The sequence below is a fragment of the Ranitomeya imitator genome, chromosome 1 (assembly GCF_032444005.1).
Source record: "Ranitomeya imitator isolate aRanImi1 chromosome 1, aRanImi1.pri, whole genome shotgun sequence".
Lineage (NCBI taxonomy): Eukaryota > Metazoa > Chordata > Amphibia > Anura > Dendrobatidae > Ranitomeya > Ranitomeya imitator.
The window spans coordinates 816,191,689-816,219,300 of NC_091282.1; the positions used below are offsets into that span (position 1 = coordinate 816,191,689).

At 43.7% G+C, this 27,612-nt stretch overlaps 1 protein-coding gene across 1 annotated transcript in view; it reads right to left on the reverse strand.

Annotated features, from left to right (window-relative positions):
• The window catches only part of STK11 (serine/threonine kinase 11), a 117,652-nt gene that overhangs the window by 60,243 nt on the left and 29,797 nt on the right, over nt 1-27,612 (reverse strand). Inside the window, exons 3-6 of the mRNA XM_069739885.1 lie at nt 21,123-21,212; nt 20,502-20,634; nt 20,264-20,400; nt 19,525-19,652 (exon numbers count right to left, since the gene is read on the reverse strand). Of these exons, the coding sequence (XP_069595986.1) occupies nt 19,525-19,652; nt 20,264-20,400; nt 20,502-20,634; nt 21,123-21,212 (488 nt within the window). The remainder of the gene's footprint in view (nt 1-19,524; nt 19,653-20,263; nt 20,401-20,501; nt 20,635-21,122; nt 21,213-27,612) is intronic.

The following is a 27,612-nucleotide window of genomic DNA, read 5'->3' on the forward strand; positions in this document are numbered from 1 at the left end:
GACAGAGATTGAGTCAATTTTAATCCATGTCAACTGGCTGCAAGTGTGATTTAGTTATTGCCAACACCTGTTAGGTGCCACAGGTAAGTTACAGGTGCTGTTAATTACACAAATTAGAGAAGCATCACATGATTTTTCTAACAGTGCCAATACTTTTGTCCACCCCCTTTTTATGTTTGGTGTGGAATTATATCCAATTTGGCTTTAGGACAATTCTTTGTGTTTTTTTCATTTAAGACAAATTAAATGAAGATAATACCAAATAATTTGTGATTGCAATCATTTTCAGGAAGAAAATGAGTATTATCTGACAGAATTGCAGGGGTGTCAATACTTTTGGCCATGACTGTACATACATATTCTAGAATACCCGATGCGTTAATATAGGCCACGCAGTAAATAACACAGCCCAAGTAGTATATAACACAGCCCACAAAGTATATAGCAGCCACGCAGTATATAAAACAGCCCACATAGTATCCAACAGTGGCCACGTAGTATATAGCACGCAGGATAGAACACAGCCACGTAGTATATAACGCAGCCCACGCAGTATAGAACACAGCCCACATAGTATGTAACACTGGCCAGGTAGTATAGAGCAGCCACGCGGTATATAACACAGCCCACGTAGTATTTAGCAGTGTGGGCACCATATCCCTGTTAAAAAAAAATTAATTAAAATAAAAAATAGTTATATACTCACCCGCCGGCGGGATCCAGCGAACCTCTGGCGATGAGCGCGCGGCTGCCGCCATCTTTCGTTCCCAGGATCCATTGCGAAATTACCCAGATCACTTAGCGGTCTCGCGAGACCGCTAATTCTTCTGGGTAATTTCGCAATGCATCACTGGGAACCGGAAGCTGGCGGCAGGCGCGAGCGCATCGTCGGACTACGGAAGGTGAGAATAGCAGGTTTTTTTTTATTATTTTTAACATTAGATCTTTTTACTATTGATGCTGCATAGGCAGCGTCAATAGTAAAAACTTGGTCACATAGGGTTAATAGCGGCGGTAACGGAGTGAGTTACCTGCGGCATAACGCGGTCCGTTACCGCTGGCATTAACCCTGTGTGAGCGGTGACTGGAGGAGAGTATGGAGCGTGCGCTGACTGCGGGAAGTATAGAGCGGGAGCTGGGCACTGACTGCAGGATAGTAGGGAGGGACTAATCGGACTGTGGCCGTCGCTGATTGGTTGCGGCAGCCATGACAGGCAGCTGGCGAGACCAATCAGTGACTTGCATTTTCATGACAGACAGGCCGCGACCAATGAATATCCGGGACAGACAGACCGACGGAACTGACCCTTAGACAATTATATAGTAGATATAGCAGCCACATGGTATATACCACAGGCCACATAGTACTCCTATATACTACGTGGTCTGTGCTATATACTATGTGGCTGCTATATACATACATATCCTAGAATACCCGATGCGTTAGAATCGGGCCACCATCTAGTATGTGTAATGTGTATATATATATATATATATATATATATATATATATATATATATATATATATATATATAAAAATCGGATTGCACTCGGACCAATGCTATTCAATAGGTGTCTTTTCATTTGCGATTTTTCCGAAATCGGACTGTGAAAAAGAATCCCAGCATGCGAGACTCGCCAATGCAAGTCAATGGGTGCGAGAGAAAAAACGCATGGAATACGGACCATCCGTAAATAGTCCTGTAAGTGACTGTATAAAAATAGTTGCAGAGAAAAAAAAAACGGATTGCATGCGAATGTAAAACGGATGGTGCGATTTAAAAAAAAAAAAAAAAAAAAAAATCGCATTGAACGCACATGACAATCGCATACTTTTAATCCCTTTTTTTCGGTCCAGATTACGGACCGTTTTTTCTCTCGCAAGTGGAAATGAGCCCTAAGAGAAAAAAGATTCTCTGGTTTGATGAGACGAAGATAGACCTTTTTGGTGATATTTCTAAGCGAGCGGTATGTGTGGAGAAAACCAAGCAATGCTCATCACCTGCCCAATACAATCCCAACAGAGAAACATGGTGGTGGCAGCATCATGCTATAGGGGTGTTTTTCAGCTGCAGGGACAGAATGACTGGTTGTCATTGAAGGAAACATGAATGCGGCCAAGTACAGAGATATCCTGGATGAAAACGTCTTCCAGAGTGCTCTGGACCTCAGACTTTGCCAAAGGTTCATCTTCCAACAAGACAATGATCCTAAGCACACAGCTAAAATAATAAAGGAGTGGCTTCAGAACAACTCTGTGACCATTCTTGACTAGCCCAGCCAGAGCCCTGACCTAAACCCAATTGAGCATCTCTGGAGAGACCTGAAAATCGCTGTCCACCAACATTCACATCCAACCTGACGGAAAAGGAGACGATCTGCAAGGAAGAATGGCTGAAGATCCCCAAATCCAGGTGTGAAAAACTTTTTGCATCATTCCCAAGAAGACTCATGGCTGTACTAGCTCAAAAGGGTGCTTCTACTCAATACTGAGCAATACTGAGCATGTGATATTTCAGTTTTTCTTTTTTAAAGGGAACCTGTCACCCCGAAAATCGCGGGTGAGGTAAGCCCACCGGCATCAGGGGCTTATCTACAGCATTCTGTAATGCTGTAGATAAGCCCCCGATGTTACCTGAAAAAGGAGAAAAAGAGGTTAGATTATACTCACCCAGGGGCGGTCCCGCTGCTGGTCAGGTCGGATGGGCGTCTCTGGTCCGCTGCGGCACCTCCTATCTTCTTTCCATGACGTCCTCTTCTGATCTTCAGCCACGGCTCCGGCGCAGGCGTACTTTGCTCTGCCCTCTTGAGGGCAGAGGATAGTACTGCAGTGCGCAGGTGCCGGAAAGGTCAGAGGCCCGGCGCCTGCGCACTGCAGTACTTTGTCTGCCCTCAACAGGGCAGACAAAGTACGCCTGCGCCGGAGCCGTGGCTGAAGATCAGAAGAGGACGTCATGGAAAGAAGATAGGAGGTGCCGCAGCGGACCGGAGACGCCCATCCGACCTGACCAGCAGCGGGACCGCCCCTGGGTGAGTATAATATAACGTCTTTTTCTCCTTTTTCAGGTAACATCGGGGGCTTATCTACAGCATTACAGAATGCTGTAGATAAGCCCCTGATGCCGGTGGGATTACCTCACCCACGATTTTCGGGGTGACAGGTTCCCTTTAATAAATTTACAAAACTTACTACATTTCTGTTTTTTTTTCAGTCAAGATGGGGTCAGAGTGTACATTAATGTGAAAAAAAAAATGAATTTTTGATTTTACCAAATGGCTGCAATGAAACAGCGTGAAAAATGTAAAGGGACATGAATACTTTCCGTGTCCACTGTATGTATGTGTATATATATATATATATATATATATATATATATATATATATATATATATATATATATATATATATATATATATATATATATGTATATCTATCTACATAGATATATCTATCTATCTATCTATCTATATATATAGCTCTGGCAAACATTAAGAGACCACCATATCAAAACCCTGTCATGGGCAGCCCAATCTCCAGACCTGAACCCCATTGAAAACCTGTGGAACGTAATCTAGAGGATGATGGATAGTCACAAGACATCAAACAAAGATGAACTGCTTAGATTTTTGCGCCAGAAGCAGTGTGAAAGACTGGTGGAAAGCATGCCAAGACGCATGAAAGCTGTGATTAAAAATCATGGTTATTCCACAAAATATTGATTTCTGAACTCTTTCAGAGTTCAAGCATTAGTATTGTTGTTTCTAAATGATTATGAACTTGTTTTCTTTGTATTTGAGATCTGGAAGCACTGAGGTTTTTTTACATTTTGACCATTTCTCCTTTTCAGAAAAAAAAAACAAAACATTTATTGCTAGAAAATTCAGAGACGTGGTCAGAAGTTTATAGAATAAATTAACAATTTACTCAGAAATATACCTATTAAGAGAAAAATCAGACAAACTGAACATTTTGCAGTGGTCTCTTAATTTTTGCCAGAGCTGTATAGCTAAAACACACAACACAAAATAAAAAAAATACTATACCAATAAATACGGTACGTATTTGTATGCAAAAACAGGATTTTTGGTTGCTTACCGTAAAATCTGTTTCTTGGAGCCTTCATTGGGGGACACAGGAACCATGGGGGTATGTTGCTACCACTAGGAGGCTGACACTATGCAAATAAAAAAGTTAGCTCCTCCTCTGCAGTGTACACCCTACCGACAGGAAGTAGTATATTCAGTTAGTGAGAAAGCAGTAGGAGAAGCAACATGTAAAGATAGAAACTCAAACTGTGACAATATAACACAATAAAACAGAGCTGTTCAACTTAGGAGGGTGCTATGTCCCCCCAATGAAGGCTCCGAGAAACAGATTTTACGGTAAGCAACCAAAAATCCTGTTTTCTCTATCGCCTCATTGGGGGACACAGGAACCATGGGACGTCCCAAAGCAGTCCCTGGGGAGGGAACAGCAGAAAAACTTGATTCAGGTCGGAGAATTCACCACTGTCGCCAGCAAGATCCTTCCGCCTAGGCTGGCAACTGCTGAAGTGTAGGTATGGAGCTTATAACATTTGGCAAATGAGTGAATGGAACACCAGGTTGCCCCCTCGCAAAGTTGTAGGGCGGATGCCCCATGGTGTACCGCCCAGGAGGTGCACCCTGCCCATGGCAGAGAGAGTCTTAATCCCAGGAGGAGTCACTCTGTTCTTGACCCGGTAAGCCTCCAGAATAGCAGGTCTGATCCAGAGAACAATCATAACCTTGGAGGTCAGCAGGCCTCTTGGCGCACCGTCTGGAATGACAAATAGACGGTCCGTCTTCCTAAAGAAGGCGGTCCTAGACAAATAGATCCTCACCGCCCTGACCAGGTCTAGCCTGTTCAGTGAACGCCCCAGAGAATAGGTCGGAGCAGGACAAAAGGTTGGAAGGACGATCATATTCAAGTAAAAGGAGGACACCACCCTGGGAAGAAAAGGTGACGAAGGCCGTAAAGCTACCTTACCCTGGTGAAGAACCAAGAAATGGGGCGACAGGAGAGAGCCACCAACTCTGAGACGCGCCTAATGGAGGTGATGGCTACCAGAAACGCCACCTTGCAGGACAGAACAGACAGTGAGGCCTCATGGGGAGGTTCAAGGTGGGAACCCCACTGAGCCTCCAGAACAAGACTGAGGTCCCAGGGATCCACAGGAGACCGGTACGGGAGAGCCGCAAGCACCACTCCTTGAAGAAAATTTCTGACCCGAGAATGGGACGGATATAAATCCTTGTACCGTGATAGACAAATATTTAGAATTGAATTAGTCTATGCCTGATGAAGAGGCCTGAGAAGTCTCGATGGTTTGCAATTTGCCACCATCTTTTCAGTTAGCCATTAAGAGGTACCAACCACCGAGGACTCTCAGATCTAAATATCTGACCTGAGAACGGGAAGCTAAGGACTTCTGAAAGGGACTTCAGAAAGAGAATGGAAAGGGTTGCTACCTGACCCTTTAGAGAACTAAGGGCAAGGCCAACATCAAGTCCCGCCTTGAGAAAAGGCCAAGATGGAAGGTTTCAACAGCCAAGATGTTAAATTGAGCAACCAAGAACTCTGGTGGCAGATCGGTCCTTGGGACAGAAGATCTGGCCTGTCTGGGGGCCTCCAGTGGAAGTCCGCATGGAGATTGACGATCTCAGCGAACCCGAACCTTCTGGGCCAATCTGGTGCGATCAAAATGACCGGCACCCCTTCCGCATTGATCTTTAACAGCCTGGAAGAAGGGAAGGGGAGGAAACCGATAGGGAAGTACAGATTGCGACCCAGGAATGGCCAAAGCATAGGTCTCCACTACAAGAGGACCGCGGACCTGGAAACAAATGGTGGAACCTTCCTAAGCAGTCGGGACGCCAAGAGATCCGTGTCCGGAGATCCCCATCAAAGGCAAATTTGAAGGAAGACCTCCTGATGCAGGGACCACTCTCCTGCCGCAAGGCCCTCACGGCAGAGAAAAACACTGCGGCCTAGTTGTCCACGCTGTTGTGAATTCTGTGGCTGAATTCACTCCTGTGGTCACAAGTGGTACTGCAGCTTCTGAGCTTCCTCCCTCAGGTGTTCTGGTGAGCTCGTTAACTGCTTCGTTACTTAACTCCGCCTGATGCTGCTATCCTTGCTCCTTGTCAATGTTTCAGTGTTGGATCTGAGCTTCTCCTGATTGTTCCTGTGACCTGCTGCTCTGTATAGCTAAGTGCTTTTTGCTTTTTTGTTGCTTTTTTTCTGTCCAGCTTGTCTTTTGTTTTGCTGGAAGCTCTGAGACGCAAAGGGTGTACCGCCGTGCCGTTAGTTCGGCACGGTGGTTTTTTTTTTGCCCCCTTTGCGTGGTTTTGCTTTAGGGTTTTTTGTAGACTGCAAAGTTCGCTTTACTGTCCTCGCTCTGTCCTAGAATATCGGGCCCCACTTTGCTGAATCTATTTCATCCCTACGTTTTGTCTTTTCATCTTACTCACAGTCATTATATGTGGGGGGCTGCCTTTTCCTTTGGGGAATTTCTCTGGGGCAAGTCAGGCCTATTTTTCTATCTTCAGGCTAGCTAGTTTCTTAGGCTGTGCCGAGTTGCCTAGGTAGTTGTTAGGCGCAATCCACAGCCGCTTTTAGTTGTGTTTAGGATAGGATCAGGTGTGCAGTCTACAGAGTTTCCACGTCTCAGAGCTCGTTCTTGTATTTTTGGGTATTTGTCAGATCACTGTGTGCGCTCTGATCGCTAAGCACACTGTGTTTCTGGATTGCCTTCATAACACCTGTCATTAGCAAACATAACACCACGCCGGGAATATGCACTGCGGATAGTGCCGGAACCGTCGCCTCCGCCCAGAGGAGGATCTTGGATACCTCTGCCATTTTCAAGAGACTCTGATTCCCTCCCTGGTGATTGACATATGCCACAGCCGTGGCATTGGTCGTCTGGATTCTGACTGGCAGACCTCTGATAAGCCTTTCACAGTGACCCAGGGACAGAAGAATGGCCCCTATCTCAAGGATGTCAATCGGCAGAGGAGACTCTTACTCCGACCAACGCCCCTTTCACTGACGGATGGCGGTAAACCGCGCCCCAGCCGCGAAGGCTGGTGACCATCTGCCATGGGCGAGAAGGAAGCACCGACCTGAGGAATGAGAGGGGATGACAGCCACCACCTGAGAGACCATTAGAATCGGACGGAAGGCCGAAGCGGATGATCCAGAGACAGCACAGACCTGTCCCACTGAGAAAGGATGGCCTACTGAAGTGGTCTCAAGTGGAACAGCGCAAAAGGGAATGCTTCTGATGCTGCCACCATTCGTCACAGGACCCTCATTGCTGAACGGAAGGAAGGCAGCCGAGGGCCTTGCAGAGAGCGAACTCCGTCCTGGAGAGTTGCCCATTTCTCCTTGAGAAGAAAAAACCCTCGACTGAAGGGTGTCGAACAGCATGCCTAAGGAGATGAGGCACTGACTCGGAACAAGATAATTGTTCTGTTGACCAGCCACCAGAAACGGGACAGGGAGTCGAGGACGATGGTCAGACTCTCCTGGGCCTGAGAGGGGCGGAGCCTTGATGAGGATGTCTTCGAGGTACGGAATGAGCACTAGGTCCCTGATCCTCAAAATGGCCATAAATGTAGCCATGATCTTTATGAAGACACTGGGAGCGGTCGCAAGACCGAGCGGCAGGGCGACAAACTGGAAATGACTCTTCTGTGCTGCGAAACGCAGGAAACTCAGGTGTGCTGGGAAAATCAGAACATGGAGATAGGCATCTTGGATATCTATGGAGGACAGGAATTCCTGTGGTTCCATGGAAGCCAATACTGAACAGAGGGACTCCATCCTGAAATGCCGCAGGTGGAACTTTCTGTCTACTAACTTAGGAGCCAGGATGGGTCGAACTGCTCCGTTCTTCTTCGGGTTTGAATAGAAACCTGTGAAGCGGTCCTACTCTGGGACGGAAACAATAACCTCCGAACAAAGAAGAAAGGCATTGGACACAAAGAAACCTGGGATCAGAGTAGGATCTTTTAGAAGGCGGGATTCGAAGAAGCGATTCCGGGGCCGCGAAGCGAACCCTATCTTGTATCCAGAGGATACCACCTCCCTGACCTAAGTGTCCTCCACCAAGGCAAGCCAAACGATCCTGAAAAAAACTGGAGACGCCCACCCAAACTGGGAGGAACACTGGGCCCTTAGAACAAGTTATGCCAAGGAAGATCTGCCAGGTCTGGGCCTGGTGGACCTACCATGGGAGTTGCGAGAACGCCAGGAAGGGGTAGGCTTGAAGGAAGCCTTTTCTCTAGCCAGGCGAGACCACGGTCTGTGCTAGCTAGAGGAATCTTCCAACGCCGCGAAACAGCGAAAGGGCAAAAAGGAGCTGAACTGCCATATCAGGGGAGGCCGGCGAGGCTTTGAGGGAACTCGTCCCTCCTGTGGCGTCCTTAATAAATTTGTTCCAGCATGTAGCCAAAGACGGGCCCCCTGGAAAGAGAGGCTGGTAAGGGACTTCTTTGAAGACAAGTCCGCCTGCCATGTCTTGAGTCAAATATTCCGCCGGATGGCCACCATATTGCTGGACGCCTGAGCTACACAAGACGCGCATCTAGGGAGGCAGATACCAAATATTTCCCTGCATAGTAAATCTGGTCCATCAGGTCAGCTAGCTGCCCCGGAGGAGCTCCAGCCGGGGTGCCCTTACAAGGCTGTTTGGTCCATCTAGCTGTGGTCCTTGAGACCTAGGTAGAGGCAATGGCCGAGGCACAAAGCAGAAGCAGCCGCTTCAAAGTCTGATTTTTCCAGCGATTCTATAATTGTATCCTTGGAATCCATGAGGAAGGACCATGTTGGTGGACAGTCTGGAGACTGACGAGTCCACTGCCGAGGAATCAGTTCCAGTTAGCGATGAGCTCAGGGGAGAAGGGATATAGGATGCCGAGATGCTTCCCTGTCTGAAAGCATCTGGTATGGTTCACCTTTCCCCTGGCAAGTACCACAACAAATTCAGTGTGTGGGGCAAAGACCTTGGAAGTTGGTTTTGACCGTCTAAATGAAACCACCTATTCTGCGGGTTCCGTAGAGGTATCCATGATGCCCAAGGTCTGGTTGACCGCAACAATAAGGCTTTTTACCCTATCACTCATGCTAGAGGCCTGTAGTGAAACCAAGTCTGAATCTTCCTCTGAAAACATGACCGAGGACGCCCGTCTGAGTCGGGAGAGGAGGATCTGGAAGAGGGATCTCACTGTGCCAGACCGGAGGACAAGATGGAGCGGGAAAAGGACTTAGAATTTTGCTCCTGTCTGGATCTCTTGTGACCTGTGTTGAAAAGGCCGGACGGAGAATCCTCTGACCCACTGGCAACTGCAGTCAAGCACGGACACCAGGGTCGTGACATCCTGGTGAGGTCTGCCTCAGACTGAGACAGAAGGAAAGCCCACCCAAAGATAGGGGTCTCTGTCTCACCTGGGGTAGGGACTCCTGGACAGTGGGTACAGTGGAGTTGCTGCAGCTGACAAGAGGAAACAGGAGAACGAGAACGCTCTCCTTTTAGGATTAGGCCTGGTGAGCAGACCCACTAAATGATGCCCAAAGGTTAGGGGAACAGGTGATATGCAGAGGGGAGTAATAAACTGCTAAGCAGAGCTACTCACAGCAGAAGTAGAGTCCTGTAGTCTGCTCCCGGGCTGTAGCTGCGACCAACATGAGGGCACAGTTCCAGGGCACCAGCAGGGAGACGGCGACCTAAGTAGGATGCAGGGGACCCAGCCGGTGAAAGCGTGCGCTGGAGAAAAGGACCCGCTCTCAGAAGTCAGGGGGGGGGGGGGTTGCCACCGGGTCCGGAGGAGCAAGATGGTGGTGATCCCAGGGCGACTGGGAAGGATGGGGATAGTGGGCGGAGCTAGCGCCCTGCGTAGCAAGGGGTGACAGTGACGGGCAGGAGAAAAACCCGCCCGATGAAAACGGAAATGGGCAGAGTCGTGGCGCCGAAAGTAGGCCCGGGCAGAAGCCGGGGCCTAAATTAGAGGCCGGCGACCGCCAGAGAGGGCCGCTACGCTGAAGAACGAGCGGTGGGGCCGGCGGAAAGGGGAAACAGCGCGTCTGCTAGGACCGGACTTCTAAGCACGCTTGTGTGCTAGGATCTTGGTCCTGCTGTCGGATCTATGAGGATACGGGGTGGCAGTACACGCCGTACTCATAGTCCGTATTGTGGGATTACAGGTGTGACTGTTCACCCTGTATCCCTCCGGAAAACCTGAAAGAAAACGACGCACATTGAGGTAGATAAGGGTCTAATGAAAGACCCGTGCCTACCTCCTACTGACTTGTAGCTAAACTGAATATCCTACTTCCTATCGGTAGGGTGTATACTGCAGAGGAGGAGCTAACTTTTCTATTTGCATAGTGTCAACCTCCTAGTGGCAGCAGCATACACCCATGGTTCCTGTGTCCCCCAATGAGGCGATAGAGAAAGCAAAATGTACTGCTTCAAGACCCGGGGAAATTTTATTTTTCACTCCCCTCCTTCCCAGAGCCATAACTTTTTTATTTTTCCATCAGTATGGCCATGTGAGGGCTTATTTTTTTGCGGGATGAGTTGTACTTTTGAACGACAAAATTGGTTTTACCATGTCATGTACTAGAAAACGAGAAAAAAAATTCCAAATGCGGTGAAATTGCAAAAAAAGTGCAATCCCACACTTATTCTTTGTTTGGCTTTTTTGGTAGGTTCACTAAATGCTAAAACTGACCTGCCATTATGATTCTCCAGGTCATTACGAGTTCATAGACACCAAACATGTCTAGGCTATTTTTTATCCAAGTTGTGAAAAAAATTCCAAACTATGCTAAAGAATAAAAAAAATTGCACCATTTTCAGATACCCGTAGCGTCTCCATTTTTCAGGATCTCGGGTTAGGTGAGGGCTTATTTTTTGCGTGCCGAGCTGACGTTTTTAATGATACCATTTTGGTGCAGATGCGTTTCAAATTTTTTTCTCGCTACACCGTTTAGCGATCAGGTTAATCCTTTTTTTATTGATAGATCGGGCGATTCTGAACGCAGAGATACCAAATATGTGTATATTTTTTTTTTTTAATTGTTTTATTTTGAATGGGGCGAAACGGGGGTGATTTAAACTTTTAAATTTTTTTCACATTTTTTAAAACTTTTTTTTTTTTTTTTTTTTTTTTACTTTTGCGGTGCTTTAATATTCTCCATGGGAGGCTAGAAGCTGGCACAACTCGATTGCCTCTGATACATAGGAGCGAAGCTCAGATCGCTCCTATGTAGTAGAATTACAGGCTTGATATGAGCACCGACCTCTAGTTGTTATGCCGACGCATTGCTGACCCCTGATCACGTGACGGGGGTCAGCGATGCGCGCATTTCTGGCCGGATGGCTGGAAGCGCAAGTTAAATGCCGCTGTCAGCATTTGACAGCGACATTTAACTAGTTAATAGAGGCGGGTGGATCGCGATTCCACCTGTCGCTATTGCAGGCACATGTCAGCTGTACAAAACAGCTGACATGTCCCGGCTTTGATGCGGGCTCACCAACGGAGCCTGCATCAAAGCGGGGGTTCTGACCTCGGATGTACTATTCCGTCCGAGGTCAGAAAGGGGTGAAACATAAAAGAACAAAAAGTACACATTTAGTATCAGAGTCCAGAATGGCCTGACTTAAACTGTCCCCAATAGTTAACCCCTTCAGTAACATCCATAAAAAAAATAAAAATGAGGCAAAAAAGTATGCTTTTTCATTGTTCTGCCGAAAAAAAAGTGAAATAAAACCACGATCTTAAAGATGAATGTAAATAAAATTGAGCTCTCTGAAAATTCCATCTTGTCCCGCAAAAAGCAAAGTCATACAGCTCCATCAGTGGAAAAACAAAAAAGCTATAGCTCTCAGAATACATCCGTGAAAAAAACAATTCTTTCTTGTACAAAAATAGTTTCTATTGAGTAAAAGCGACAAAATAGGAAAAAATTATATAAATATGGTATCGCTGTAATCATACTGATCTGAAGAATAAAGCTGTATTATCAATTACCACAAGGTGAACAGAAAAAAAAAAAAATTACTGAATTGCTGGTTGTTGTTCATTCTGCCTCCCAAAAATCGAAATAGAAAGTGATGAAAATAAAAAAGTCATATGCTCGAAAAAGGTACCAATAAAAACTTTTAAAAAATCATCCCACGAAAAACAAACCCTCACATGATTCTGTCGGCCAAAATATAGAAAAATTATAGCTCCCAAAATATGGTGATGCAAAAACTTGTTTTTGCAACAATAAAAAAAAAAAGAAGCCTTTTCGTGTGAGAAACCAGATTTATATTGGTTTTTAATGTTTGGCTCCTATCGATGTAATGGCACAAACATGAAGAATAAAGTTGTTTAATTGCTTATACCGCACGAGGAACAGTGTAAACAATAAATAAAACCAAAAATAAAATCTGGGGCTGAAACAAAATTTGGGTGGTAAAAATTTAATTATTTTTTCTTCACTGCCCAATGGTATAAAATTCTGTGACACACCTGTGGTGTCAATATGATCACTGCACCCCTAGATGAATTCAAAGATAGGTGTAGTTAGTAAAATGGGGTCACTTCACCTCAGGGGCTCCCCCAGTGGGTCATAGCACCCGTAAAACATAGAGTAAAATCTGCACGATAATATGGCGCTCCTTACCTTCCTATTCGCCTTTATAAAAATAAAAAATTCTGGGCTAAAACAATGCCCAGTGGTATAAATTTCTATGAGGCACACGTGGTGTCAACATGCTCACTGCACCCCTAGATTAATTCATTGGGGGTGTAATTTATAAAATGGGGCCACATTTGGGGTTGTGGTGTTTCTGCTGTCATGGCACCTCAGGGGCTCTGCTAATGTGACATGGTACCCTCAAACCATTCCAGCAACATCTGAACTCCAATATGAGGCTTTCCCCTTCTGAGCTTTGCACTGTGCCTCAAAAGTAGTTTTTGACCACATATTGAATATTGGTGTACTTAGGAGAAATTGGTGACAAATTGCACAGTTCAATTTCTCCCGACATCCCTTTAATTAAAAACTTTGGGCCAAAACAACATTTTAGTGGAAAAATGGTAATTTTCCATGGACTCAGCCCAAGATTATACAATTCTGTGAATCGACTGATGCTTAAAAATGCTCACTAAACCTCTAGATGATTTCCTCAAGGAGGTGTATTTTCCAAAATAGGGGCACTTGAGGAGGTTTCTGCATGTTAGGGGCTCTTCAAATGTGACATAGCATCCACATTCTGTTTCAGCCAAAATTGCGCTGTACAATTCATTTGGCGCTTTTTCCTTCCGAGCCCTCCCGTGTGCCCAAACAGTAGTTTTCCCCACTGTGACACAACACTCCGGGATCGCCTTTGCTGGGGTCAAAGGCCACGTGGTTTGTGCATTGAATCTGAGGAGTACAGCAGGTTTTCTGAGCAGGCTGACCTCAAGTCAGATTTATTAACGTGAAAGCAACATAGATAAAACAAAACATAAAAATAAATCCTAGCCTGTCCGGCGCTAACTAAACCAACACGTAGCTATCTCAACAACTGGGGAGGCTTCTCCCACCCAGCTAACATCACACAACTCTTGAGCACAGCTCTCACTCACGTTTGTCTCACACAGACAGGCAATCTGTGTGCCCCTGGCTGACGCTGGAAACCCCCAGCTGGTTATCCTTTATTCCTGCACTTGTTAACCCATTAGCATCCTGAAGATACTGAGTGGCCTAATTCACATAGGACAAATACCTGGGCGAGATATACCTGCCCCCAACTACCACACCGACATAAGTCTTACACTACATATAGTAAAAATTACACAACAATTTTTATGGTCCCTTTTTTCTGTTATCCTTGTGAAAATGAAAAATTTGGGGCTAAAGCAATATTTTTAAGGGAAAAAGTTTTCAAATTTTCAAGGCACAATGTTATAAAATTCTGTGAAGCCCCTGTGGGTTTAAGGTGCTCACCACACCTCTAGGTAAGTTCCTTGAGGGGTGTAGCTTCCAAAATGGGGTTACTTGGGAGGAAATTCCACGGTTTAGGCAAGTCAGGGTTTCTGCAAACACGACATGGCATCCACTATCTATTCCAGCCAATTTTGCACTCCAAAAGACAATTGGCGCTCCTTCCCTTCTGAGCCCTGCCGTGTGCCTAAACAGTAGTTTTCCCCCACATATGGTGTATCGGTGTATAACACATTGTATTGTCCATTTTCTCCACTTATCCTTGTGAAAATGCCAAATTCGAGGTGAAAATAACATTTCTGTGGGGAAAAAGTAAAATTTTCCTTTATTTCTTCCACATTGGTTTAATTTCTGTGAAGCACCTGAAGGGTTAATAATAACATACTTAAATGTGGTTTTGAGCCACTTGGGTGCAGTTTTTAAAATGGTGTCACCTTTGGGTATTTGCCATCATATAGGCCCCTCAGTGTCTCTTCAAATGTGGGGTGTCAGTAAAAAATGGTTTTGTAAATTTTGTTGTAAAAAAATGAGAAATTGCTGATAAACTTTTAACCCTTCTAACAAAAAAAAATATAATATATATATTTTTTTAAATTACACTGATTTAAAGTAGACATGTAGGAAATGTTATTACTAATTTTGTAAGATATAACTCTCTGGTATAAGGGCATACAAAAATAAAAGTTTGAAAATAGCGAAATTTTCACAAATAAGTAAAAAAAAAAATATTGACCTAAATTTACCACCATCTTAAAATACAATGTGTCATGAAAAATAATGTCAGAATCACTAGGATACATTGAAGCATACCTCAAAATGACACTGGTCAGAATTGTCAAATTTGGTCTTGTCGGTCATTAAAGTAAAGGGGTTAAAGATAATCTAGCAACCTAAACAGCTTGCTGATCAGCCGACAAACGAGCAAAACAGTCGTTCATCGGGTGAAATGATCTTTTGGTTTGCCAAAAAAAAAAAAAAAAAAATCATTGTTCTCTGCAGCACATCATCCTGTGTAAATACGAACTATGCTGCCAGGAACAACGGCAGCCTGTGCACACTTAAATGGGTATTCTCATCTCCAAGATCCAATCCCAACATGGAGTAAATATAACAATAGTAGTAATAATATTAGCAAATGCCTCCAATTAGAAATGTAGTATAGTTTTTCTGACTTGTTATAATAATAATAATAATAATAATAATTTTTATTTATATAGCGCCAACATATTCCGCAGCGCTTTACAAATTAGAGGGGACTTGCACAGACAATAGACATTACAGCATAACAGAAATACAGTTCAAAACAGATACCAGGAGGAATGAGGGCCCTGCTCGCAAGCTTACAGACTATGAGGAAAAGGTGAGGAGAGGTTGATGGTAACAAATGCTATAGTTATTCGGACCAGCCATAGTGTAAGGCTCGAGTGTTCATGTAAAGCTGCATGAACCAGTTAACTGCCTAAGTATGTAATAGTACAGACACAGAGGGCTATTAACTGCATAAAGTGAATGAGAACATTCATTTTTTTTTTTTTTTTTTTTTTTTTTTTAAATAGGCCACACAGGGATCGTTACGTTAATGCATTGAGGCGGTAGGCCAGTCTGAACAAATGAGTTTTTAGGGCACGCTTAAAACTGTGGGGATTGGGGATTAATCGCATTAACCTAGGTAGTGCATTCCAAAGAATCGGCGCAGCACGTGTAAAGTCTTGGAGACGGGAGTGGGAGGTTCTGATTATTGAGGATGCTAACCTGAGGTCATTAGCGGAGCGGAGGGCACGGGTAGGGTGGTAGACGGAAACCAGAGAGGAGATGTAGGGTGGTGCTAAGCCATGGAGTGCTTTGTGGATGAGGTTAGTAGTTTTGTACTGGATTCTGGAGTGGATGGGTAGCCAGTGTAATGACTGGCACAAGGTAGAGGCATCGGTGTAACGGTAGGTGAGGAATATGATCCTGGCAGCAGCATTCAGGACAGATTGGAGAGGGGAGAGTTTGGTAAGAGGGAGGCCGATTAGTAGAGAGTTACAATAGTCCAGACGAGAATGAATAAGTGAAACAGTAAGAGTTTTTGCAGAGTCGAAAGTAAGAAAAGGGCGAATTCTAGAAATGTTTTTGAGATGCAGGTAAGAAGAGCGAGCCAGTGATCGGATGTGGGGGGTGAATGAAAGGTCAGAATCAAGGATGACCCCAAGGGCATGCTGCTTTGGAGTAATGGTGGAACCGCACACGGAGATGGCAATGTCAGGCAAAGGTAGGTTAGTAGAAGGAGAGAACACGAGGAGTTCAGTTTTTGACAGGTTTAGTTTCAGATAGAGGGAGGACATGATGCTAGAGACAGCGGTAAGACAATCACTGGTGTTTTCTAATAAGGCAGGCGTGATAACAGGAGAAGAAGTGTATAATTGGGTGTCATCAGCATAGAGATGGTACTGGAAACCAAATCTACTGATTGTTTGTCCAATAGGGGCAGTATACAACGAGAAGAGGAGGGGGCCTAGGACTGATCTTTGAGGAACCCCAACAGTAAGGGGAAGGTGAGAGGAGGAGGAACCAGCAAAACATACAGTGAAGGATCGGTCAGAGAGATAGGAGGAGAACCAAGAGAGAACGGTGTCCTTGAGGCCGATGGAGCGGAGCATAGTGAGGAGGAGCTGATGATCCACAGTATCGAATGCTGCAGAGAGATCCAAGAGAATTTGCATGGAGTAGTGACCATTAGATTTAGCTGTTAGTAGGTCATTAGAGACTTTAGTGAGGGCAGTTTCAGTAGAGTGTAAAGAGCGGAAGCCAGATTGAAGAGGGTCTAGAAGAGAGTTATCTGAGAGATAGCGGGTAAGACGGGAGTGGACCAGGCGTTCGAGGAGTTTAGAGATGAAGGGAAGATTAGACACAGGTCTATAATTAGCGGCACAGTTTTGGTCGAGGGATGGTTTTTTTAAGTAATGGATGTATGATGGCATGCTTAAATGAGGAGGGAAAAATACCGGAATTGAGGGAAAGGTTGAATATTTTTGTTAGGTGAGAGGTGACAGCCGGGGAAAGGGACTGGAGGAGATGTGATGGAATGGGGTCACTGGTGCAAGTGGTCGGGCGAGAGGATGCAAGGAGCTTGCTTACTTCTTCTTCTGTAACTGGTTCAAAGTCAGAGAGTGAACTAGATGCAGTGGGGGAGGGAGGACAGTGCATGGTATGAAGAGATTGGGAGATGATTTCCTGTCGAATGTGGTTAATTTTTTCTTTGAAGTAATTGGCCAGATCGTCAGCGCGGAGATCCGTGGTTGGGGCCTGCTCTCTTGGGTTGAGTAGGGACTGGAACGTGTCAAAGAGACGTTTAGGGTTATTGGACAGGGAGGTGATGAGGGTGTTGAAATAGGTTTGTTTGGAGAGGTGAAGGGCATAATTGTATGTCTTTAGCATGAACTTATAATGGATGAAGTCTTCGGGTAGATTAGATTTTCTCCACAGACGTTCTGCGCACCTGGAGCACCGCTGCAGGAAACGTGTTTGCAGAGTGTGCCACGGTTGTCGCCGTCTGTGCTGAGTTGTTTTATGTATAGGAGGAGCAGCTTCATCCAGGGCACTTTGCAGGCTTTCATTGTAATGCTTCAGAGCAGAATCAGGACATGAAATGGAGAAGATTGGGGCCAATGAGGACTGCAAGTTCTTCATAAGTTTCTGGGTGTTAATGGCCTGTATGTTTCTATAAGTGTGGAAAATGGGGGTGACCTGAGCTGGATAGCAGTTCTTGATAGAGAACGAAAGAAGGTTGTGGTCAGAGAGTGGGAGAGGGGAGTTTGTGAAATCATCCACTGAGCAAAGCCGAGAGAAGACCAAGTCAAGGGAGTTTCCATCTTCATTCGTTGGAGAGTTAGTATGCTGCGAGAGGCCGAAAGAGGAGGATAGAGATAAAAGGTGAGAAGCAGATGGGGAGAGGGGAGAAGCAATGGGGAGTCACAGGTGTCACAGTGTCACAGGATAGAAAGTGTGGAAGCCAGGTGGCAAAGTGATCCAGGAACTGATGAGAGGGGCCGGGAGGACGATACACCACCGCCACTCGCATGGAGAAGGGGATGTAGAGTCTGACCACATGGACCTCAAAGGAAGGGAAGACAAGTGAGGGCACTTGGGGGATAATTTGGAAAGTACATTTGGGTGAAAGGAGCAGACCAACGCCTCCACCTGCTCTGTTGTCTGATCTTGGGGTATGAGAAAAATGTAGTCCACCATAGGAAAGAGCAGCAGCAGCGGTGGTGTCTGACTGCTGGATCCAGGTTTCAGTAAGAGCCAGGAGATTAAGAGAATTAGAAAGGAAGAAGTCATGAATGAAGGAGAGTTTATTACACACAGAGCGAGAATTCCAAAGGGCACAATTGAAAGAGACAGAAGGCATGCATGGGATATTAATAAGGTTAGAGGGGTTTCTGGGTGTAGCAATTGGGAGGTTTGACTGGCTATAACATGGGGGGCCGGGGTTTGGAGAAATGTCTCCAGCGACTAGGAGAAGGAGGATAGAAAGAGTGAGCAGATGGTTAAGTGATTTGTGAGAGCGTCTCTTGTGTTGGATGGTGGGACTGAATGGATCTGCGCTGTTAAGCAGTGTGAACAGAGCATGAGTGCTATACATAGGAGAGGCAAGGATAGAGGGGCCGATATGGATGGAGTGTAGAGAGTTAATGCGAGGGAGGTGAATGTGAGTGAATGCAGCAGCCAGGATATAGATTATACAAATAAATATGGTGAGTATTTGTGCTGTTTCAAGTGAATATGGATTAGATTTAGATTGTCTTACCTGTCTCCTGCCCTGTCTAACTGCCATGTTATAACTGCCGAGTACTTAGAAAAAAGTACTTTGAATAAAAATACACGAATAATAGTGCACGAATGCACCCCTGCACGAATGCATCCCCAAGCTAAGTCTACATTTATAGAAGGCTAGCTCTTAGATCTCCCTTTTTTTTTTTTTTTTTGTTTGTTAAAGCTCGTTAGCAATCAATCTAAATCAGTTGAGACAACAGGAAACAATAAATGTAGTGATCAGATAAACAAATGTCCAGGTCTACATGGATTGTTATGTCTTTCCCCATGTGCAGTGCATTGCAGGACTTTAGGTATCCATGGTTACGACCACTAGCAACTAGCTAACTATTACTATATCAGTGGTCGTAACCATGGATACCTAAGGTCCTGCAATGCCTGCATATGAGGAAAGATATCGCAAATCAGAAAAACTATACTACATTTCTAATTGGAGGTATTTGCTAATAGGTATAATAAAAATATTACATGTTGGGATAGGATCTTGGAGATGGGAATACCCCTGTAATCTGATTGATCTGCAGCAGACATATCAGAAATGTTATCAAAACTGCAGCAAACAGCCCAGTAAGTGATACATCCTTGAAATCAGGGTCTCTGCCCCTATATTGTACATGTTGCCGATAAGCAGTAGTTTAACGCTGTGCACTGTGAAGTGTAAATGTATCCTTACTTATCCTCAAAGCGGCACCTTTGTACTTACCCCTCAGCAAGTCAGATAGCAGCGGTCCACATTCTTCTGGAATTGAGTAGTCTCCCTTTCCAATATTCTCAAACAGTTTGTATATATTATCCCCTTCAAAGGGGTACAGCCCAGTAGTGATATTATACCTGTGAAGTAAGATAGGAGAAACATAATTTCTATGATGAACACCCCAATTCAATAAACTATTTTAACAGTGCTGATAGAGTAGGCCTGACCCCAGAAAGCCTCCGCCTGGAGTTGTGGCCAGCAGCTGAGCACAACTGTGCACACGCTGTAGTGGCCGCTCTTGGGTACTGCAACTCAAGTCACTTCAGTTCTAACTGAGCTGTAGTACCCCACAAGGGTCACCCGGCCGTCTAAAAAAAATCCTCGGTCCACTTTTTCCTCGCTTGTCATCGTTGTGTTTTCTGTTTATTTACAGCAGCTATTAATCATTTACAGTTCCCCATATTACAGAACTGCAATGCACCTGGAAATGTCAGATACCATACTGTTTCTGTATGGCATCCGATTTTTTTTTTTTTTTCACACGCATCGGATTTCAATGAGAAATCACAGTGTGCTGCTTTTTTTTTTTTTTAACACATACTCTATCACAGAAAAAAAAAACAGTCATTGGTCAGTGAGTGATCAGATAGCGCTCATCCGGCGGTGTGAGCGAGCCATTAATATCATAAGCTGGGTTAGATGCAAGGCTCATATCGAAGAGAGATACAATTCATAATGACAGACTCACAAGGTAACGCCTGCTGACCAGATGTCCACTTTGAACCCTGAGAAGGTGTCGAGGCCATTTGCAATTTCTGGAGGCTGAAAGGCGGGGGACCCCTGGCTGGTCCTGCAAGTGTCACCCTCTGCGAATGGGTGCAAGGCCTGAGGGGAGAGAAAGGTTATTACCGTACTCCATAGTGCCCTACCTAACTGATGCAACGTTTTTGGCTTATTTCTCAGAAGTGACTTCTCTACACCCTCACCTCCGCAACACCCAGATCTGAGATTTTGAGTGTCCCGTCTGTTGTTAGCAGCAGGTTGCCAGGTTTAATGTCTTTATGCACAATACCCTGACTATGAAGGTACTCCAGGCCATCCACAAGCTGGCAAAAATACCTTAGAAACAAACATATAACAACAACAATCAGGTCTAGAAATAAAATAGCTTGGGATAACAAATGAACAGAAAAAAAACGTAACAGATAAAATACTGAAGGCTTAGATAAGTGTTCCTTAACTCCAGTCCTCAAGAGCCACCAACAGGTCATGTTTTCGGGATTTCCTTAGTATTGCACAGGTGATGGAATTAATGCCTGTGCAGGTGATGCAATTATCACCTGTGCAATACTAAGGAAATCCTGAAAACATGACCTGTTGCTGGCTCTTGAGGACCGGAGTTGGGGGCCACTGGCTTAGATTGATGTATTTCAAACTCCAGCCCTCTCAGCCCCAGAAGAAATCAGGTCTTCAGGATTTCCTTAGCGTTTCACAGGTGAGAAGATGATCATCAAGGCATGGGGGGCTGTGACGGCTGGAGTTTGGGAAACATTGCTTTAGATGTTAGAGGAAGAAGATAGAAAACAGGTTTGTTGCTGGGTACCTACCCATGTGCCTGAAAGATGGGGAATCTCTTCTCTGGTACACTATCCAGCATCTCCTGCATTCCACACACACAGTACTCCATCACCATATACGTAGGCGTCCGATTAAGGAGTATATAACATAAATAAAGTCAGGCTTTTACGCAATTATTTGTTAAAATATAGATAAATAAAGAACCACAATAGTATAAAAAATATCACTAGCAACTAAGTTCTGGTTAGAGGCTAATATCAAGTTAGGAGTATCTGCAGCACATCTCGACATTTACGTCTGCTGTCAAAGACGTGGGTTTGCCCTTCCAACTCGCCATGTGTTTAGCAGGATGTTTGGAGCACGCTTAGCTGGGGAGATAGAGTGGCCATACATGTGTAAGTATGTGCCCTGTTTGGCTACGTTCACACTAGCGTTCGGCTAGTGTGCGTCGCGCTAGCGTCGGGCGACGCAGCGGCGACGCACGCGTCATGCGCCCCTATGTTTAACATGGGGGACGCATGCGTTTTTGTGTGTTGCGTTTTCCAACACGTGCGTCTTTTTTGACGCTAGCGTCGGACCAAGAAAACGCAACAAGTTGCATTTTTCTTGCGTCCGATTTTCGTCAAAAAACGACGCACGCGTCGCAAAACGCAGCGTTTTTGCATGCGTTTTGCCGCGTTTTTGCGTGCGTCATGCGTTGCCGACGCAGCGGCGCGCAACGCTAGTGTGAACGTAGCCTTTATACACACACGTATGAATGTATGTGCTCTGTGTAAACATGTGTATATGTGGTCTATAGATATACAGGTGTATTAAAAATGAGAGGATCAAGAAAAATTTGAATTTTCCCATTTGCGCAGATTTTCAAGGGAAATTTGATTCACAGGTAACTTTTTCTCCACTAATTAAAATGTGCCTTATTGTGACCTGGGTTCTCTCCAAACCCCAGAGCATAAGTGTATAAAAATCCTTATTCTCACCGCTCACCTCTCCGTTTCTTTCACTCGTCCTTATCGCATCTTTAGATTGCCACGGCTCACATTAGACCAGGACTTCCCTCCATGTTTGTCTAAGTCGTAAGGGGTTCTGCACAAATGCCAGCAAAGGTTACGGGGCGGAATCCTCTCTGGTCTAATCAAACGCATAAGTCTAGACCCAGCGAGAGAGGCGCAGGAATATCAGCCCCGGCGGCAACGATCCAAACATGGGGTGTGGAACGAAAAGGGGCTGGAGAGGCTAGCGGTAAAGGGAGTAAAAGAAGTTTTGTTGTTTTAAACATTTGGATGGCGTTTTTAAGTTACGGCTTTGCTTAATAAAGTTTACAGATTTCGCTGAATACACACAACAGCAAATTACAAAAAATAAAACCCACGCCATTTTGGCAAATGTGGATTTAGAATTCGAGTAGCCATCAATTACACTTGAATTTATTGGCTCATACTCGCATGCGAGAAACTCGGATGGAGTCTCGCACATCAATACCCGGCACTCAGGAGCGGAGCGTGCGCCTGCATGTATTCCTATGTGGCCACACGCTTAGTTTATAGGTGTAGACATGTCCGCAATCGCCCAAGGAATGAACAGATTGATGCTCATCCATCTTGTGATGCCGGAACAAAAATCATCACTCAGCAGCACATCGCCCGGTGTAAGCTGCAGATATACTGCTGATAACATGATACTGTATGGGTTGATTGATCTATTAGTGATTGTTCTGTGCCCATCAATCCTCATCAGCCTGTTGGTACCCCTCGTTTAATGACAGAAAAACCCACAATGGTCACAGAAATAACTTGAATCTGACAAAAGTAATAATAGATAAAAAATCTATGTAAATGAACAAATGAAAGACAGACATTGCTTTTCAACCATGCTTCCAAAGAATTAAAAAAAAAAAAAACTCATGAAATATGCCAGGACAGAAATGATGGTACCCCTGTGTGACAAAAGGGACATGTTAAATCACGGTGTGTCCACTAATTTACATCACAGGTGTGTACAATCTTGGAATCAGTGAGTGGGCCTGTATATAGGGCTACAGATACTCACTGTGCTGTTTGGTGACATGGTGTGTATCACACTCAACATGGACCAGAGGAAACGAAGGAAAGAGTTGTCTCAGGAGATTAGAAAGAAAATTATAGACAAACATGTTAAAGGGTAAAAGTTATAAGACCATCTACAAGCAGCTTGATGTTCCTGTGACTACAGTTGCACATATTATTCAGAAATGTAAAGGGAACCCCAAGGCCTATTAAAATAAAAAATAGCCCCCTTCAGCAGCACTAATGCTGGATTCTGTGGTGGAGATGGCTTTTATGTTTATTATCCCTAGGAATGCTGAAATAATGAGTTTTATACATTTCCCGCCATACCTCTATTGAGTCAGGGAGGTATGTTTTCTCCCCTCTGACTCAACCACCTCGCAGCCGTCCATCATCCCCCTCTGGTCTCCGGGCGCCGCCTCCTCTCTTTCTCGTGATGTCACCAGCGCCATGCGCTGTTCGCGCTGCCAGGGAACTTACATCAGGTGATGTAAGGATATCGCGCTTGCGTGTAGCAGATGCCCCAGATCCCGCCCCGCAGTGTGTTATGATGTATTCACACTGAGGGGCTGGGAATCTGGCGCCTGTCCCCATCTCCCTCCGCCTCTTTCCTCCAGAGATCCTCACTGTGCAGACACGAGACAACTGGAGCAGTCCGCTCTTGAGGAGTGGGCCAAAATACCTGCCGAGAGGTGCAGAAGTCTCACTGACAGTTACAGGAATCATTTGATTGCAGTAATTGCCTCAAAAGGTTGTGCAACAAAATATTAAGTTAAGGGTACCATCATTTCTGTCCAGGCCTATTTCATGAGTTGTATTTTTTTTTAAATTCTGTGGAAGCATGGCTGAAAAGCAGTGTCTGACTTTCATTTGTTCATTTGCATAGATTTTTTATTATTTATTATTACTTTTGTCAGATTCAAGTTATTTCTGTGACCATAGTGGGTTTTTCTGTCATTAAACGAGGGGTACCAACAATTTTGACCACGTGTGTACTTATAAATTTAATGTCATTTTGTCACGTTAGATGACAACTTTACCTGTATATCACCGGGTAAGTACCTACCTAACAGTGGCAGATTAGGATTCTGTCTGAACTACTATCAATCTAAAAATATGGTAAACCATGAAATTAAAAAAAAATATATATATCACTTTTAATAAGACTGAAGTAATCAGCTTGCACAAAGATCTACACACAAAAAGTAATACGCTGAGAGGAAAATGAGGGATAAAGTCAATGGAAGTACTTTCCACATGTTGCTTGGGAAGCACATGCGGTTCAGTCTGTGTATAGGACTTTCCCCTTTTGAATACAGAAAAGTGGCGCAGAACGGCTCAGACTAGGCAAGTCCCATGCACACACGGTTTGAATGCAGTACACAGATCTTTGAGCAGCGGATGAAAGGAGTTTCAAAAGGAGCTTGTACTTTGCATTGAATCAACACTGCATCATAATGTTTACAGAGAATGTAGCAAAAAAAAAAAACACAATGAAGTAGGCTACACAAATGTATGAACTGTGAAAGGGCTGATCAACAATTATTTTGTATGTGTAAATACATATACCGTATCCATCTCTATTACATTTTCACCCTTTCTGCAGCACAAAAAGGAAAAACTTCCACTCCCCAGAATAATTTTTTGTTGACAGTCATATAGGGGCTTGTTTTTTAGGTGCAACAAAATGTATATTTTAATGAAAACATCCATTTTACTATACACTAAACTGAAAAAAAATCCCAGTTGGATACAATGGGGAAAAAAAAACAAAAAAACAAAAAAAAGTGTTTCATGATTTTTGGAATTTGTTTTTGACAGTATTCAGTGTATGGTAAAAAAAAAAAAAAATACAGCATGGTTCTCTAGATTAGCACACTTGCAGAGATATCAAACTATAATAGTTTTGATCATCCTTAATAAATTACAGTATATTATTATTATATTATTATGGGAAAAATCCAAAAATTGTGGAAAAAAAAATTAGGTCTGCAGCAATTTTCCAGAGATTCGCAATGTTTGTATTTTTCAGTCTACGGTGCGGTGTAAAGGCTTGATTTCTGTATAGCGATCGGATCATTTTACTGATAACAATTTGGGATACATATGATATTTTATTTGCATTTTTTCCAGGTATATGTAATGGTCAAAAAAACACAATTCTGACATCTTGACAGCATTCATTGTATTATTTAATTTATTTTTTAATTATACAGACTTTTATGGACACTGTGATAGCAAATGTTTATTTAATTGTGAGTATTCCATTTTTTTGTTTAATTTTTTTTTTATTTTTTTTTTTAAGTCTCTGGTTATCAAGTCTGTGTGTAGTCTCTCTGATCAATGGTAATCAATGGCGCTGTTCAGAGGACTGTTTTGGTTTTTTTTTCAATGGACAGAAAAAAAAATTTGTAGCATGCACTAACCTAGTCTGTTCTGTATCTTGTATGAAATTACAGATACATGAACTAGATTTGGTCTTGCACAGGAATGAATTGCACACGGATTGGATATGGATGACAAAAGAGATGACAAATTGACCATTTTTTCGGGCTGAAAACTGGACGATTTATTTATTTTTGTGAACTTACCCTGGGTGCTACCAGACGAGAGAAACAGACTGATTTTTCTCATTTTTTTTTTTTTTAAATTCAAAAACTCTTGGCAATGTATTAGTTAAAACCAGATGAAATTCGGCTAGAACACTGAAGTACAACGTCTGTCATCCGTTTTATAAGGATCTCAATGTCCAACTCTGATCCACAAAACTAATTAGAATAGGAAATGGAGTCTCTCAAACTGGAGACCCGGATTCCTCTTAAAAGTGACATGTGTATGACCCAATGATACTGTATGGGTCAGTGAGCTGTCATAGAAAAAAAAAACGGAACAGGACTCGTCATGCGGTGGTGCCATCCTTGGAGGAAAAGCACGTTCTGACCTCTTCTGAGTGTGTTACCAAAAAATTGATTACAAGTGCAAATCTGAACTAGCATTGAACCTACCTACAGTGGGCAAAATACGTATTTGATACACGGCCGATTTTGCAAGTTTTCCCACCTACAAAGAATGAAGAGGTCTGTAATTTTTATCATAGGTACACTACAACTGTGAGAGTGTGTCTAAAAAAAAAAAAAAAAAAAAAGAAAATCAAATTGTATGATTTTTACATAATAAAATAGTATGTTATTGCATGAAATAAGTTTCTGATCACCTACCAATCATCAAGAATTCTGGCTCTTACAGACCTGTTAGTTTTTCTTTAAGAAGCCTCCTTCTCTGCACTCATTACCTGTATTAACCCCTTTACCCCTGAAGGTGGTTTGCACGTTAATGACCAGGCAAATTTTACAATTCTGACCAGTCACTTTATGAGGTAATAACTGTGGAACGCTTCAACGGACGGATCACGGTGATTCTGAGACTGTTTCTTTGAGACATGTTGTACTTCATGATTGTAATAACATTTCTTCGGTATGACTTGCGTTTAGTTGTGGGAAAAAAATGGAAATTTGGTGAAAATTTTTCAATTTTCTAATTTTGAATTTTCATGCCCTTAAATCACACAGAATAGCACAATTTTGGAACCAAGTTATAAGGGTTAAAAGTGGATCAGTGATTTTTTACTTTTCCAACAAAATTTACAAACGCATTTTTTTTTTAGGGACCACATCACATTTGAAGTGATTTTGAGGGGCCTATATGACAGAAAATATACAGAAGTGACACCATTCCAAAAACTGCACCCCTCAAGGTGCTCAAAACCACATTCAAGAAGTGTATTAACCCTTCAGGTGTCTCACAGGAATTATCTTCATTTAATTTGTCTTAAATCAAAAAACACAAAAGAGAATGAAGCAAAAAGCAAAACATTGATCATTTCACACAAAACTCCAAAAATGGGCCAGACAAAAGTATTGGCACCCTCAGCCTAATACTTGGTTGCACAACCTTTAGCCAAAATAACTGCGACCAACCGCTTCCGGTAACCATCAATGAGTTTCTTACAATGCTCTGCTGGAATTTTAGACCATTCTTCTTTGGAAAACTGCTCCAGGTCCCTGATATTTGAAGGGTGCCTTCTCCAAACTGCCATTTTTAGATCTCTCCACATGTGTTCTATGGGATTCAGGTCTGGACTCATTGCTGGCCATAATAATAATTTTCTAGTGCTTTTTGAAGTGTGTTTTGGGTCATTGTCCTGCTGGAAGACCCATGACCTCTGAGGGAGACCCAGCTTTCTCACACTGGGCCCTACATTATGCTACAAAATTTGTTGGTAGTCTTCAGACTTCATAATGCCATGCACACGGTCAAGCAGTCCAGTGCCACAGGCAGCAAAGCAATCCCAAAACATCAGGGAACCTCCTCCATGTTTGACTGTAGGGACCGTGTTCTTTTCTTTGAATGCCTCTTTTTTCTCTCCTGTAAACTCTATGTTGATGCCTTTGCCCAAAAAGCTCTACTTTTGTCT